Source organism: Salvelinus fontinalis, chromosome 8 (genome assembly GCF_029448725.1).
Source record: "Salvelinus fontinalis isolate EN_2023a chromosome 8, ASM2944872v1, whole genome shotgun sequence".
NCBI classification, from domain to species: Eukaryota; Metazoa; Chordata; class Actinopteri; order Salmoniformes; family Salmonidae; genus Salvelinus; species Salvelinus fontinalis.
In genome coordinates, this window is record NC_074672.1 from 9,629,426 (window position 1) to 9,647,286 (window position 17,861).

At 43.3% G+C, this 17,861-nt stretch overlaps 1 protein-coding gene across 1 annotated transcript; it reads right to left on the bottom strand.

Annotated features, from left to right (window-relative positions):
- Positions 1-707: 707 nt before the first annotated feature.
- LOC129860498 (differentially expressed in FDCP 6 homolog) lies at positions 708-15,848 on the bottom strand. Its single transcript, XM_055930921.1, has 11 exons — positions 15,631-15,848; positions 7,438-7,578; positions 7,080-7,265; positions 5,502-5,729; positions 5,190-5,336; positions 4,834-4,942; positions 4,306-4,604; positions 3,941-4,107; positions 2,803-3,001; positions 2,108-2,198; positions 708-1,334 (listed from the first exon to the last, which is right to left on the bottom strand). Exons 1-11 carry the CDS (start codon positions 15,724-15,726, stop codon positions 1,123-1,125), a joined length of 1,875 nt encoding a protein of 624 aa, XP_055786896.1. The 5' UTR covers positions 15,727-15,848; the 3' UTR covers positions 708-1,122.
- Between the last annotated feature and the right edge of the window lie 2,013 nt (positions 15,849-17,861).

Here is a 17,861-nt window from a genome sequence, read left to right on the forward strand (position 1 = left end):
TTGATGTTTGCAGAGAACAACAGAGTGTTGTCCAGGGTCATGCCAAGGTTCTTTGCACTCATATCTGTCATTCAGAGGGTGAATGGGCAAGACAAAATATTTAAGTGCCCTTTAAACTGGGTATGGTACTGGGTGCCAGGCACGCTGGTTTGTGTCAAGAACTGCAACGCTGCTGGGTCTTTCACGCGCAACAGTTTCCTGTGTGTATCAAGAATTGTTCACCACCCAAAGGACATCCAGTGAACTTGACACAACTGTGGAAAGCATTGGAGTCAACATGGGCCAGCATCCCTGTGGAACGCTTTCGACACCTTGTAGAGTCCATGCCCCGACGAATTGAGGCTGTTGAGGGCAAAAGGGAGTGCAACTGAATATTAGGAAGGTGTTCCTAATATTTTGTACACTCAGTGTAAATAATGCAATGGATGCACTCAAATAAAAAGGAAGAGAATACCCTGAATTAGACACAAACATTGAGAAACTGCCACGTCAATGTTGCATAATATGTAGGTAAGGCAGGCACCCCAGAAAGAGCCTTGATCTCTACATGTCTGTTGACTTACAACGGAAACAGGAAATAGACACCACAGAAGCAGTTTGCATTAGTTTCCCTCTACAAATCAGTCTTATCTGTTTGTATATCGAGCCCAACCCGTTATCATTTGATAATACTTTTAATGGAGACAGACAAAGTGGCGAGCAAAAACTAGATTCCAAACCATTTAATCTGGTCCACCAGCCAGCTCAATTGAGCCTGGGGATGAGGTTACAAACTACTTAGTAAATATATCTACAAAATTCATAGTGGTGCATTATGGTTCTTTCATTCTTCATTAAAACATGGAGATCTGTTATAACATACTGTGAGATAAGGTGAGAGAATAATACAAACTTTTAAAAAGTTAATACAATTACAAAAATGTTTGTGGGAGAACATTTGAACAGCTGTAAACAGAGTGTTTACTTTGCCTTTATCCTACCCAGCAATCCCATTGACAGAAAGTTCACCTCAAAATATTATTTCATACTAAAAGGTTCTCCACCTTGCTTTTTCATTACAAAAAACACAAACAAAATAAACAGTTGTTGAGTTAGGCTTTGAAGAGAAGCACCATATGATCCTCAGGGAATGTCCATGTCTCCGTTAGAGGCCTGAGAGAGACGCCTCTCAACTCTCTCTCCTTCACACCCCGACTCTGCACTGCTGCTGTTGTCCACGTTTTCCTTGCTCTCCTCGTCCTGCTCCTCAGACCTCTGTCTCAGACGCAAACCTGGATCTCTCTGGGATGGGATCTGGAAGCTGGAGAAAGAGCCCCCTCCTGATGGTCTCTTCTCTAGAACCATGGGAGGGAGATCAGGAGACAGAATAACAAACATTTATTTTAACATATATGGCGCTGAAGAAACAATGTCATCAAAGAGAACCAGAGTTATCTGCAGCTAAAATATCAGTCACCCCCTGAAATGTAATTTGTCTAACTTGAAGCTGTTTAACTTTGGCAAAGATAGGAGACAGATCCATGTGATTCTGTGTCTGCCATGCAGGGAGAGTGGTGGCGTGTCACCTGGTAAGGGGGGAATGAGTAGAGCCAGGGGGTTTCAGTTCAAAATATGATTAAGATCAATAAAATAGAAATGCACGAACGCGTCTTGTCTAAACTATGTTTGAGGAAGACGTCTTCTAAAAGGAGCTTGAGAACCGCCAGCTGCAACCACAGTGAGAAAGAGGGACACTTCTGAAGACCTTTAGCATACTGTATAGTCTACACCTACTACTGTAGGTCTTATCCACTACATGCTCTTTGTGCATAGTTAAAAGCCACCCAAACCACAAGGAAACGTAGGCTTATTCTAGTGACCTGGCTGAGCACTTAGCAGCAGGCACTTGGCAGTGTATGCATCCCAAATGGCACCCGATTCCATGTTTATAGTGCAGTATTTTTGACCGGTCAAAATTTGGGACACGACCAGTGTTTATGTTGCAGATCGCGACTACTCCTCCTTGCTTCGTCTCCGCCTCAAACATGATAATATATCAAACCTTAGCTTTCTGTGTAAGTTTTTTTTATAGTCAATGAAGACACTGATGTGGTGTGACGTAGCCTACCTCCTGGTCCAATAGGACGCATCAGTCGGTTCATCTGAACATTCCAGTGTTTGACATTGGTGCTGGCCTGGCGAAGCTTCCTCTGGGCAGCCTATAAGAACACAAGACGGATTGAAACACCCCCGCAAACACAGTAAAAGGTACTTAATTCCCTCACTATCTCCTGCAATCCCATCCCTGATCACATCCCACTGGGCAAAAACTGGTTGAATCAACGTTGTTTCCACTTCATTTCAACCCAGAAAATCTGTGACGACATTGAATCAATGTGGGAAACTAATTGGCTCAACCAGGACATTTTGTATTTTTTTCTACCAACTTTTAACCGAAAGCCAATGACATGGTGAATATTTTTAATTTCATGTTAAATTCACCATAGTTGACAACTCAACCAAATGTAAATCAAAACTAGACGTCTGTGCCCAGTGGGATGTGATACCCAAATAGCCAGGGCTGTTTTAAAGTACCATTAACGGTGTGTGGATAGGCTACTCATCACTATATAACTATAACATTATGCACAGGTATTTACATTTACATTTAAGTCATTTAGCAGACGCTCTTATCCAGAGCGACTTACAAATTGGAAAGTTCATACATATTCATCCTGGTCCCCCTGTGGGAAATGCCATGCTCTACCAACTGAGCCACACGGGACCAGGTATTTATATTATATAGTGTATCTCTGTACTCACCACAACGTCCTGGTCGACCCTGTAGCGGTTGGCCCTGACCTCCTCCAGCTGCTTTTGGGCCTCCTCAAGAGCGCGGGACTTGTTCTCCATCTCTTGCCTTAGCTCCTGCTTCTCCCTCTGGGTCTTCAGGATGTACTCCTCTTGCTCCTCTTGCAGCGTCATCAGGGCCTTCATCTTGTCCTCCTCCTCAGACAGCAAACTGTACAATAAACGTATATGACAAATAGAAAATCTTTAACTGGAAGACATGCAGTAGATATGGCATTGTGTGGTAAGAAGTTGGACGAGACACATTTCATGTTTTTAGAAATGTGACACATGCAAACTCTTGACCTCGCAATCATCTCTCAAAAAGTGTCCAGTAAAACACAGGCGTCCTCCAAGGCTGTTGCTTATCTCCATTACTTTTCATTATATACTGTACAATGTTATGTACATTTTTTTAAAGCATATATGAGCCTTTGTAATGTCTTATTACTTCATATTTGTATGCTATATTTGCCTTGTCTGAGTGTTTTTTGATCTTTGAGACAAGCAGAGAGCTTGGCGCTTGGTATTTGCAGTCACAAAATGAAATAGAACAGGTTAGGATCTGTATGTTTCCCAACGAGCAGTCAGTGAATAAATGCAACAAAGCACACGGCTTATTCTTACATGTAGGATTGTGACAGACACACCATGAACACCCTGTCAGTGTCAACAGATCCTACACATCATAGCTAGACAACTTCCTCTGTTAAACTCAACTTCCTCAGGAACCTAACTAATGCAACAGCCTCTCTTCAACAGCAATTGGCTGCTCTTAACACCATCTGTCTCTCTGCTGTGTACTGTGCTCTGTAAAAAGACATGCAGCTTTTACGTGCCAACTTGGTGCCTTCTCACACGATGACAGCAAGCCCTAAGATGAGCCTGTGTCTTGTAAGCAAAGTAGTTAGGGTACTAGGTTTGTGAGTCAGTGTGAGCGAAACAATGTCTTGAGTGTGTCCAGCAGCCTGCCCTCAGCCTGTGTGTGTATGCGAGAGTGTGTTTGCGTGCGTGCGTGGGTAACTGCCTACCTGTGTGTGTGTGTGTGTGTGTGTGTGTGTGTGTGTGTGTGTGTGTGTGTGTGTGTGTGTGTGTGTGTGTGTATCCTTACCCAGTCTGTGCGTATCGAAAGACCTCTTCGTCCTGCCGAGCTTTGATCTCCTGCTGTAGAGCCTCCTCCAGACTTGTCTGCATCTCCTCCAGCTCCTTGATCCTCTTCCTCTGCCGCTCCGCCTCCTCCTCCTTCAGAACCATCTCTGCCTGCATGGTGGCCCGCGACTGGAAGAGGAGACCCACATCAGCATGGAACATCTAAACACCCACTCCTCCAGTCTGAATCAACCTCCACCCTTCTCCTGCGCGACACAGGTAAACATTGTGCGGTCGTCACTCTCCTCCGTGCAACCACACTCCTCTCTTCCCTCCACCCTCCTCCCCTGTACACTTCCTCCACCCCTCCCCCCTCCCAGTCTTCACCTCCTTTGCCTCGCGGAGCTGCACCTCCAGGGCCTGTTGCATCTCCTCATGATGCTGGCGCCGCCTCATCTCGTCCTGCTCCAGGAGGGCTTGGGCCTGCCTCTGCGCCTCCTTTAGGAGCTCCAGCTCGGCCAGCTTACGCTCCTTCTCCTCCTGCAGGGCCTGAAAACGTTGCTGCTCCTGCTCCTTGGCCAGCCGCCTCTTCTCCCGCTCCTCCCTCTGCTCCCTCCTCTTCAGCTTCAGGTCCTTGTGGAGAGAGGTCTTCCCTTCAGTGTGTAGACGGATGGCTGTCTGAATGGCTGGGGGTGAAGGGAGGGACAGGATGTCAGTACTCAGTATATGCTTACTGCTTGACTTTGAATAATCAACCCAGTAATCAACCCAACATATAGGGCAGGGGGAATCGTTGCCTTCACTACTTTTGCCATCAGTATGATAGCTGTTACAAGCTTGGTAATTCATCATATCCCTAAATAATTGTGTCAACAACGTGTAAATGCTCAATTAATAAATTATTGATCGTGATACCTGCAGTCCATTCCTGTCTCTGCTTGGTGTCCGAGGCACTCATCTCGTAGGTCTTGGACAGAGTTTTCAGACAGAACATACACCTCTTTCCATCCCGGTCTGGCAGAACCTGATCAACAGGAGAAGTACTCATTGTGACACATTAGCACAATGTATATATATTTTTTGTACATCTATTTCTATTTTCAGCTTTTTCAAATGAAGCATATGAGGGAGGGATGTGTTAACCCTGTAGCTCTGATTGAATAAGTTATTCCTATCTTGTCACCCATTCTCAAAAAGGAGCAGGCCCATCTCAGCTGTGCCTGTCCCCACTGCCCCACCCCAGGTCCCACTCCACCTCAAGCCCAGCCTACCTCCACACAGCAGTTCCCATCCAGAGCAATGCTTCCCTGGCGCTCCTTGCGGTCCTCACTGGTGTAGTAATCCAGGGTAATCGGCCTCAGGGTGAACCAGCGCTCCTTCCAGTTCCTCCTCAGCTGACTCTTTTTCCACAGGTACCCCTGTAGGCAACACAGTTAACCCACACAGAACTGACGCAATCAACACACGTCACTGAAACAGAATTGAAGGTCACAGGCAAGTAGGCAGATGGCAAGAAATTCAGACAGACAGGCAGACAGTATAGAGATGCTGTATTGTTGTTCTGTTGTTTTTAAGTACCCTACCTCTTTGAGGACATCAGCAACTATCTCCCTGTAGACCTCCTCTATGGCCATGCTGGTGATTTCCTGGCCCATGCCTCTGGTTATCTTCCCAGTGTTCATCATCTCCAGGAAGGACCAGACAGTGAAACCATTCTGTTGCACTGCATCCTGGGAGATGAAGTCTTCCAGCTCCACACAGTTGAGCTCAACACTCATGGCCATGCATATCTTCTTCAGGAGGTATTCCACCTGAATAATTCAAACAAAACACAAATATTTTGTTTGTAAAAGGGATGCAATTGGTATATGGGGGGAATGGTTGCCTTTCAATTGTTTTGTAATTGGTTTATAATCTGAGTCTCAATCTCGATCTCGTTTATTTTAATAGTCTGTCACGACTCACAAGATACTATTTGGATGATAATGTAACCTATGTTTTTGTTTTCAGTGAAACCACCCTGACTGCTGGTTGTTACTCTGAGGCACTGTAGTGCCCTGCTCTGAAATCTGTGGCTTATCACAATCATACTGCCAACACCGGTTGTGAAAAACAGACTACAGGCTGAAACCAAAGCCATGCTACAAGTGACATACAAGCCCATATTTAGGTACTGAAAGACACACAGCAATCAGTAGGAAGAGAAGCATTCCTCACAGATTTGCTATATTTAGCAACCTGCTCTCAGAGCATTTCGTATTATTCTATACGTAATTCTGATACTATTTCGTATGATACTGTATGTTACGTTTTGTATGTTATGTATTAATTTGTGGATGTCCATTACGTATGTTATGTTACAAATTACAATTTATATTATATGTTACGAATTTGCAAAACATATAATATGTTACAAATTCTAGCTGGATGGTTAGGTGGCTAACGTTAGTAATCTGGTTAACATTAGCGAGACTAGGGGTTAGGTTAGGGGTTAAGTTTAGGAGTTAGGTTAAAGGGTTAGGGGAAGGGTTAGCTAACATACTAAGTAGTTGCAAAGTAGCTCAAAAGTAATAAGTCGTTGAAAAGTTGCTAAAATGCAAAAGTTGTCCATGATGAGATACGAATTCAAACTTTGGGTTGCTAGATGTTCGCTGTCACGCACGCCCAACCACCCTACTTTCGTTTTTGCCTTAAGTAACCATACCAAATGTAACATATCATACTGATTTACATTTACTATGTTACGTCTAGTCTATGAGAGTATAGAGGTTTGGCAGATAAATACTACATTTTACATTTAAGTAATTTAGCAGACACTCTTATCCAGAGTGACTTACAAGAGCATTTAAGGTTAAGTGCCTTGCTCAAGGGCACAGACAGATTTTTCCCCTAACGTTAGTCGGCGATTTGAACCAGAGACCTTTCGGTTACTGGCCCAATGAGCTTAACCGCTCGGCTACCTGCGGCCCCTACAATTAAATACTACAATTTGAATGAGTGTTTGGATTTGGTTACAACGGTTTTGAAAGTTAGTGATGGACCTTTTCCCTTTTTAAGTGACTAAATGTATTAGGATTATTTAGCATCCATCCAGTGTATTCTAGGTGAATTTGTAGTATAGTATGCTACAGAACCCAGCATGCTTTGTATACATAACTCACCTCATCAGGAACCATAACGAGAGGGTATTTATCCTCTGACAGAAAGTTAAATAGACTCCAGAGATGAAAGGCATCTTTCCCTGGCAACACATTCTTATTGTCCTTCACCGGTTTGTAGTTCTTCTTAGCAGTGAGAGTCCAGCACAGTTCATCAACCTGTTCTTTCACAAAACAGCCCTCTTCTACCTGTGAGGCATAATAAACAGCACTGAGTAAGGAAAATGTACCTAGCATTTTTTAGCTCTCTTTTCCTTCTGTATAAACCAAGTGGTGGCATCTGGGTACACAAACAAAATAAAAGGAAAGCCTGAGGCAAAAATGTAAGGTGACCTGGGTGTGTTTGTGTACATGACTTTACCTTGTCCAGTATGTATTTGTTGAGGTAAGGCATGTACCCCTGGCTGGAGACCGGTCCATCGTCATCATCCCTGAAATGTTCTTCCAGAGCCACCGGGTCGTGAGGGATGGACAGAACCGTACACAAGTTATGTGATAGGACCTAGAACACACAAATGACAGGGTTGTGAGGGCTGTTCACTTCCTTATCGTCGGGCAAACCGTATCGGAGCATGAGGTCTGATACCCACAGGCACAGAGACAGTTTCTATCTACAAGCCATCTGACTGCTGAATAATTGAACTGGACTGACCACCTGCTCTGATTCTCCGCACCTTGGCACACACACACACACATTCGTGGTTCCTTCTATTAAGGCAAGTCGTCCAGGTCCTGAGGCAGCAAAGCATCACCAAACTATCATACTACCACCACCATGCTTGACTGTTGGTTAAAGGTTCTCACTGTGGAATGCAGTGTTTGGTTTTCGGCAGGCATAAAAGGTCCACTTTTGACTGATCTGTCTATAAAACATTCTTCAGAGAGTCTTGATGATCATCCAGGTGCTTTTTGGTCAACTTGAGTCAACTTTTTGGATGAGACGGGTCCCACTTTGTCTGGCAAAAACCAAACACTGCATTCCACAGTAAGAACTTCATACAAATCGTCAAGCATGGTGGTGGTACTGTAGTGTGATGGTTTGGGGAATGTCAGGCCATCCGTCTGTGAGCTGAAGTGGGAGCACAGCTGGGTCATGCAGCAAGACAATGATCCAAAACACAATCAAGTCTACATGAAAATGGTTAAAAAAATAAATAAATGTGACGTTTTAGAATGGCGTAGTCAAAGTCCAGACCTAAACCTGATTGAGATGTTGTGGCAGGACTTGAAACGAGCAGTTCATGCTTGAAAACTCACAGATGTTGCTCAGTTAAAGCAGTTCTACATACAAGAGTGGGCAAACATTCCTCCACAGCGATGTGAGAGACTGATCAACAACTACAGGAACCATTTGGTTGCAGTCATTGCAGCTAAAGGTGGCACAACCAGTTATTGAGTGTAAGGGGGCAATTACTTTTAAACAGAGGGAAATTGGGTGTTGCATAACTTTGATAATTAAATAAGTATCCTTTTTTTGTTATTTGTAAATTCAGGTTCCCTTTATCTAATATTAGGTTTTGGTTGAAGATCTGATAACAATCAGTATCAAAAATATGCAGAAAGCGTTTCACGGCACTGTAGATGAGATACAGCTAAATGTATATTGAAAATAAGTTTCAAATCAAGTTTAAATCTTTGGTAGATCCTTTTAAAAACTGACTTGTCTCTGTCAGACAAAGATGTGGCGTACAGTAAAAAGAGAAATACATTGACGTTATGAAGGAACTGAAACATAAAAGCTGAATCATGAAAGTATTTTAGTCTTCTATAAAAAGCAAAAAAGTTAGTTTACATATTGTAGGGAATTTGGGGGGTAGCCCCGACCAGAACTCAAACCCTGGTCCCGCGACTGTCAAGCCAACACCTTAGCCGTTACAACAAGAGATCTGAACCCTTTGACAAGATCGCTAAGTGTTGGGTTAGGGTTGCTTTAATATCTTTGATTTACCCATAACAATATGTCATTCAAGAGTGCTTCTCACAGGCACAACAATGTTTCAACTGCCATTTAGACCTCAGAGAAAATACAATGCTATTTCTGTGAAGTTCATAATAGTTTTTTAAGAGAGCATCATCAATAAATAACTGGAGGCTTATTGAAATAGAAGTTGGGGATAATCCTTTTTTTTGAGAGTGGGGGGGTTTGAGGCAGTGCACCCAGCCCACATCTTCTGAAACATCATCACATCCTGTCTTCCTCTCCTTCTGCCTCCCTCCTCTTTCACTACGAAACCAAGAGTATGTGACCTGTTTGACCTGCTGGCTTCTAAGCCTCTATTACCCTTTCACAATATCATTCCAACCTGAACCATACGGTGCTGGCTGGCTCTTTTTTCATTTTTCCAGCACGGCTCCATCACCTATGGTTGATGGTAGGTGTACTGTAACCAACATGATACAGCTCCGCTCAGCTTGGCTAAGTAGATTTTAAAAAGGTATATGACTCCCTGGTCTCTGGACTGACTGGGCCATACTCCAGACCAGAGTACTTAGCCTCGATAAACCTGACTGCATGGTTCTGGTCTGGACAATACTCTAGACTAGAGCCTGCCCCACCACCAGTATGACGGGATAGGCTTTGTCATGAGGTTCTAGTAGTTAAAGCCAGTAGCACATGGCTGAACGTAGGGCCGAATGGAGAGATGGAGGGTAATGTAATGATTATATATCCAACTTTCTACAGCACTACTTTGTCAATAACAATAAGCACTGAAGATGTACATGACCATAGTATTGAAGACCATGTGTGACACGTTCTATTCCATTCACCACCTCTTTGGTCATGTTCAGTGCCACAGTACCAATTGCACTGTATGTGGTGACATCATGGACTAGTCTGGGTACAACTTGGTGATAAGGGCTCTTATTCATAGAAACACTGAGAGCAAACTGTTACTTGTCAGCTCCACACTCGCAGTGCCTCTAAAGCACAAGCACACATTGTTCACTCTCACTATCACTACTGTTTTGCTCCCCATAGGAAACATCTTCATCACTGAGTCAGCCATCTACACTACATGACCAAAAGTATGTGGACACCTTGTCGAACATCTCAAACCACCTCTTTACTGCTATAACAGCCTCCACTCTTCAGGGAAGGCTTTCCACTAGATGTTGGAACATTGCTGCGGGGACTTACTTCCATTCAGCCACAAGAGCATTTGTGAGGTTGGGCACGGATGTTGGGCGATTAGACCTGGCTCGCAGTTGGCGTTCCAATTCATCTCAAAAGGTGTTTGATGGGGTTGAGGACAGGACTCTATGCAGGCCAGTCAAGTTCTTCCACTCCGATCTCGAGAAACCATTTCTGTATGGACCTCGCTTTGTGCATGGGGGCAGTGGCGGATTTAGTTATAGGCGACATGGGCATCTTGCCTGGGGCAGCACGAGGCGCTCGCACAAAAAAAGAAGAAATGAATGGTGACATTTGCGTGATCGGTTTTCTATCGCTCATTTGCACGTAACGTCAATGATATCATGTCACCGTGTGGGACTGTGGGTCAATTAACCTTGTCGGACTGAGCACCCGGATTCTAGTTTGTGAGCTAGGCAGGCTACTGCCTGGGAAGGTCATCCACTCAGAAGTACGAGATGGAGGGCGGGGTAGGTTGACTTCAGGTCTCCCCACTGGAAGTCCGAGGTAGGGGGAGCGGGGGAATCTATCAAATAGCGCACCTCTAACTTTATACAGTACTAATGCAATTAGTAAAATCAGTCACACTACGAAATGCTACCAAATAAACCACAATTCATTTATAATACTGTGAATATATAGTTTCACAGACATATTGTTGCATTTTTTTCTGGTTTGTGTGAAATCGTAAGGAATAATATAAAACAAGTCTGCACACCAGCAAGGTGAATTGGGTTAGTCTTGACTCTTGGTTGACAGTGTTGGGGGATGGGTAATGTATTGATGCTCTTTGTTACTTATTTTTTATATTTATGAGTCTTATTTTTGCATATATTTTTATATAGTTTTAAATGTTCTGATTATTTATTTGTGTTGTTCCAAATCTTAATAAAAATTACACTTAATGCAGAATTGTGTTTTTTTTGTTCTTTTGGGGGGGGGGGGGGGGGGGGGGGGTTGCCCTGGGAGCCATACAAGCTAGAACTGCCACTGCACAGGGGCATTGAGATGCTGAAACAGGAAAGGGCCTTCTCCAAACTGTTGCCACAAAGTTGGAAGCGCATTATCGTCTAGAATGTCATTGTATGCTGTAGCGTTAAGATTTCCCTTCACTGGAACCAAGTGGCCTAGCCCAAACCATGAAAAACAGCCCCAGACAATGATTACTCATCCACCAAACTTTACAGTTGGCACTATGCTTTCAGGCAGGTAGTGTTTTTCTGGCATCCGCCAAACACAGATTCGTCCGTAGGACTACCAGATGGTGAAGCGTGATTCATCACTCCAGAGAACGCGTTTCCACTGCTCCAATGTCACTGAGCTTTACACCACACCAGCTGACGCTTGGAAACCCATTTCATGATGCTCCCGACGAACAGTTCTTGTGTTGACATTGCTTCCAGAGGCAGTTTGGTAGTGAGTGTTGCAACTGAGGACTGACAATTTTTACACACTTCAGCACTCGACAGTCCCGTTCTGTGAGCTTGTGTAACCTACCACTTCGTTGTTGAGCCTAGATGTTTCCACTTCACAATAACAGCACAATAACAGTTGACCACGGCAGAAATTTGACGAACTGACTTGTTGGAAAGGTGGCATCCTATGACGGTGCCACGTTGAAAGTAACTAAAAATCAATCAATTTAATCAATTTAAGAATAAGGCTGTAACGTAACAAATGTGGAAAAAGTCAAGGGGTCTGAATAATTTCCGAAGGCACTGTATATAAAAGTATGTAAAATGTGTGAATTCTGCTGTTTCAGCCACACCTATTTTTGACAGGTGTATAAAATTGAGCACACAGGCAGTAGAATGGCCTTACAGAAGAGCACTGCTCAAAAAAATAAAGGGAACACTTAAACAACACAATGTAACTCCAAGTCAATCACACTTTTGTGAAATCAAACTGTCCACTTAGGAACCAACACTGATTGACAATACATTTCACATGCTGTTGTGCAAATGGAATAGACAAAAGGTGGAAATTATAGGCAATTAGCAAGACACCCCCAATAAAGGAGTGGTTCTGCAGGTGGTGACCACAGACCACTTCTCAGTTCCTATGCTTCCTGGCTGATGTTTTGGTCACTTTTGAATGCTGGCGGTGCTTTCACTCTAGTGGTAGCATGAGACGGAGTCTACAACCCACACAAGTGGCTCAGGTAGTGCAGCTCATCCAGGATGGCACATCAATGCGAGCTGTGGCAAGAAGGTTTGCTGTGTCTGTCAGCGTAGTGTCCAGAGCATGGATGCGCTACCAGGAGACAGGCCAGTACATCAGGAGACGTGGAGGAGGCCGTAGGAGGGCAACAACCCAGCAGCAGGACCGCTACCTCCGCCTTTGTGCAAGGAGGTGCACTGCCAGAGCCCTGCAAAATGACCTCCAGCAGGCCACAAATGTCCATGTGTCTGCTCAAATTGTCAGAAACAGACTCCAGGAGGGTGGTATGAGGGCCCGACGTCCACAGGTGGGGGTTGTGCTTACAGCCCAACACCGTGCAGGACATTTGGCATTTGCCAGAGAACACCAAGATTGGCAAATTCGCCACTGGCGCCCTGTGCTCTTCACAGATGAAAGCAGGTTCACACTCACATGTGACAGATGTGACAGAGTCTGGAGACGCCGTGGAGAACGTTCTGCTGCCTGCAACATCCTCCAGCATGACCGGTTTGGTGGTGGGTCAGTCATGGTGTGGGGTGGCATTTCTTTGGGGGGCCACACAGCCCTCCATGTGCTCGCCAGAGGTAGCCTGACTGCCATTAGGTGCCGAGATGAGATCCTCAGACCCCTTGTGAGACCATATGCTGGTGCGGTTGGCCCTGGGTTCTTTCCAATGCAAGACAATGCTAGACCTCATGTGGCTGGAGTGTGTCAGCAGTTCCTGCAAGAGGAAGGCATTGATGCTATGGACTGGCCCGCCCGTTCCCCAGACCTGAATCCAATTGAGCACATCTGGGACAACATGTCTCGCTTCATCCACCAACGCCACGTTGCACCACAGACTGTCCAGGAGTTGGCGGAACTTTAGTCCAGGTCTGGGAGGAGATCCCTCAGGAGACCATCCGCCACCTCATCAGGAGCATGCCCAGGCGTTGTAGGGAGGTCATACAGGCACGTGGAGGCCACACACACTACTGAGCCTCATTTTGACTTGTTTTAAGGACATTACATCAAAGTTGGATCAGCCTGTATTGTGGTTTTCCACTTTAATTTTGAGTGTGACTCCAAATCCAGACCTCCATGGGTTGATAAATTTGATTTCCATTGTTAATATTTGTGTGATTTTGTAGTCAGCACATTCAACTATGTAAAGAAAAAAGTATTTAATAAGGATGTTTCATTCATTCAGATCTAGGATGTGTTATTTTAGTGTTCCCTTTATTTTTTTGAGCAGTGTACTTATGAAATCAGCAAATATCTTGTCACCATAACAGAGCATGTGGCATGAAGGTTTGCTCAACCGGGAAATACAGTACATATAATCAGATAAGGATCAGCACAAAATCTACCACATATCTTTCAAAATCCTACAGAATTATGTCAAGTTATTCTCCAGCTAGCACAATTTGGTTCCTTGGAAGTTATGGAACATAAGTTTTTGGTTTCCCATTGGTTCTGGGAACGAAGCCATTCGTTTCCTTGACTGGTAAAACTGAACGTTTTTTAAACGTTCTGATAACAGAAGTGAAACTTTCACCTGATCTGGACGTACATTTTTAGTTTACAGGGAGATTCTGAGAACATTTTACTATGGTTCCCTGAAAGTTTTTAATCGGAGGTTTCATTAATGACAGGTTATTCCATTAATGACAGGTTATTTCATTAATGACAGGTTATTTGAAGGTAATTAAATAATGTTCTGAGAACATGTTTCAATAAGGCTTTTAATAACACTGCTAGCTTAGTTTGGGTTAACTATTTTGCACTCCAAGCACACATAAGACACATGGAAATTATTTTGTTGAGGCTCCCGAGTGGCGCAGCAGTCTAAGGCACTGCATCTTGATGCAACCAGCGTCACTATAGAACCTGGTTTGAATCCAGGCTGTATCACTTCTGGCTGTGATTGTGAGTCCCATAGAGCAGCGCACAATTGGCCCAGCGTCATTGTAAATAAGAATTTGTTCTCAACTGACTTGCCTCGTTAAATGCATATGTTTCTTTTTTATGGCACAGCATCAGTGAGATTGAAACCTATGATCTTCTGTTCTCTCTGTGGAATAGCTAGCAAACTTCAATAGACCCCATTTCAAAGGAAACAAGCACTCATTAAGATCAGGTGTGGCCAATTAGTGGGCAAGGCCAACACACCAGAGGTGCGTTTAGATCGCGTGAACGTTTTGCGGAACAGTTTGTACTGAACGACACATTAATACAAAACTTTATTGTATGTTTTTTAACAGACTTTGAGGTACGTTTCCTCCCGTTTGGTGGGTGTCGTGAGTTGTGGCTTGAACTAATGAGTGGCGTATTTAAAGGGCAGTTGCCATGCTGACAGTGTTCCCCAACCCCTTCCAGTTTTTCATTTGGTCATTCAATACAGCACCGTTTCCGTTCAATTGAACATTCTAGAACACAGCTCTGAACATACTTAAGATAGAGGATAGAGAGAGTTTTGTTAATAATGAGAACGGAATCTTTATGTTGTTGAATAACATTCTTAGATCGTTCTCTGAAAGTTACTAAAGTTTTCTTGGGGTTTTTATGTAAAGTTTTCTTAACGTTCTGGGAACCATTTAAGAACATTACTTTAAATAGAATCATGAGGAAACCTGTAATAAACGTTAAGCTAAAGTACTGAAATTCCTGCAGAAGAATGTTGTTTCTTAACGTTCTCGGGAACAATGTGAGAATATGACTTTAAATAGAACCATGAGGAAAGATGTAGGAAACGCTATGTTGAAGCACTGAAATTCCCACAGAAGAACAATGTTTCTTAATAACATTCTCTGAACTATTTGAGAACAGTTTCAATGTCAAACCAGTTGGAGAATGTTCCGTGAACATTAACAAAATTGAAATTAAATGGAAACGTTCTGTTAAAGTAATGAAATACCAAGAAAATAACACTTTTTTGTCAAGTTCCTTAAATGTGCTAAGAATGTCCAAAGCCAAGCAACTATCCTGCACCATTCCCAGAAAGTTGTGGGAAGGTAAACATATGGTTCCCAGAACGTTATGTGCTAGCTGGGTCAGGACCTGTTTTGCTCATCATCCAATGTCAATAAATGAATATTTTTGTGGATCCAGTTCACTTTATATATTGTTGGCTGACTCCAGCTACCTCAAGAAGAGAAGATTAATATGATGTTCCTGAGGTCGGAAATGTGGCAGAAAGCGTGCCTGGATAGAAGAGGCCCAAAGCATTGGTCCAAAAAAACTCATAAAATCTACCTTTACCTAATGTAACCAGGTACTTACCTTAAGTTGAGACTTTGACACTTTCCCACTCTTCTCTAGATCCAAGGCTGTGAAACCATACCAAATGGACTTGAGGAGCTCTGAGCGTAGGTCCATGTCTGCAGCAGCATAACTTTCTGTTTTGCTCCTTCTTTCACAGCTTTTTTTCCTCTCCTCTCCCCTCCTCTTGATACGTGGCCCTATGTGTGACAGCCAGCAGTCACCCACACCCTGTACTGTGGCTCGTGAGGACCTGCGCTGACAGTCCCACAATCCAATCAGTCTCAGCTACCCCACCTGCTGGTGGGGCAGGACACTGCAGGTAGGGGTCCACTATCATATCAAATCAAATTGTGTTTGTCACATGCGCCGAATACAACAGGTGTAGTAGACCTTACCGTGAAATGCTTACTTACAGGCCCTTAACCAACAATTCAGTTCAATAAATAGAGTTAAGAGCATAGTTGGTTAGGCAGCCATCCCCTCCTGCGCCATTATTATGCTTTGCAAAAAGTATTCAGACCCCTTGAATTTCTTCACGTTTTATTGTGTTACAAAGTGGGTTTAAAAACAAGTAATTGTACATTTTTTGTCAACAATCTACACAAAATACTCTGCAGTGTCAAAGTGGAAGAATTATTTTTATTTTTTTAAAGATAAATAAAGAATAACCAAAATATAATCGCTGCTTAAGTATTCAGCCCCTCTGTTTAGGCAAGCTTAAATTAGTTCATCTGTAAAATGTGGCTCAACAAATCACATAATAAGATACATGGACTCACTTTGTGTGAAATAATAGGGGTTGACATGATTTTTGAATGACTACCCCTTCCTCTGTCCCCCATACATACAGCATCTGTAAGGTCCCTCAGTCAATTATTGCATTTCAAGCACAGATTCAACTACAAAGACCAGGGAGCTTTTCAAAAGCCTCATAAAGAAGGACAATGTTTGGTAGATTGGGTAACAATAACAAATCAGACATTGAGCATCTCTTTAAGCATGTTCAAGTTAATAATTATGCTGTTGATTATGTATTAAACCACCCAGACACATAAAAAATACAGTTCTCTTCTGATCTTAGCTGCAGGATAGGAATGCAACTGCTCAGGGATGTTACCATGAGGCCATTGGTAATTTTAAAACAGCTACAGAGTTCAATGGCTGTGATGGGAGAAAACTGAGGCGGGATCAACAACATTGCAGTGACTCCAAAATAGTAATCCTGGATTGTAAACTGTTATGGTCAAAACATATTGATGCAACAGTAGCTAAGATGGGGAGAGGTCTGTCCGTAATAAAGCACCGCTTTGCCTTCTGAACAACAAATCAACAAGGCAGGTCCTTACAGGCCCTAGTTTTGTCGCACCTGAACTACTGCCCAGTCTTGTTGTCAGGTGCCACAAAGAGGGACTTGGGAAAATTACAACTGGCCCAAAACACTGCAGCACGGCTGGCCCTTTAATGTACATGTAGAGCAAACATTAATAATATGCATGTCAATCTCTCATGGCTCAAAGTAGAGGAGAGATTGACTTCATCACTACTTGTTTTTGTAAGAAGTATTGACATGTTGAATGCGCCGAGCTGTCTGTTTAAACTACTAGCACACAGCTCGGACACTCATGCATACCCCACACGACATGCCACCAGAGGTCCCTTCACAGTCCCCAAGTCCAGAACAGACTATGGGAGGCGCACAGTACTACATAGAGCCATGGCTACATGGAACTCTATTCCACATCAAGTAACTCACGCAAGTAATAAAATCAGATTTAAAAACCTTATAACAATATACCTTATGGAACAGCGAGGACTGTGAAGAGTCACACACACAGGCACAAACACACACATACAAACATACATAACATGCACACTATACACACACGTACACAGTTGTGGCCGGAGGGCACACACTTAATGTATTTTGAAATCTGTTATAAAATGTTTTTGAATGTTTAAAATGTTTATTAAAATGCCTTAATTTGTGCTGAATAACAGGAAGAGGCAGCAGCTAATGGGGATCCATAATACATACAAATACAAATGACAGATTGAAAAGAAGAATACAAAAATACAGAATACTAATATTTGTATGTAACCAAGGGTGCTACTAGAAGCTCGGATGGGGGCACAGGGACAAAGACGTTTCAGATGGAGTGTGTGGGGAAGGTACTCATTGGGTCACGTGGTGAAGCATCATGCGTCGTTTCCATGGAGTTGTTTTTGCACGCTTGATGCTGATTGGTCAA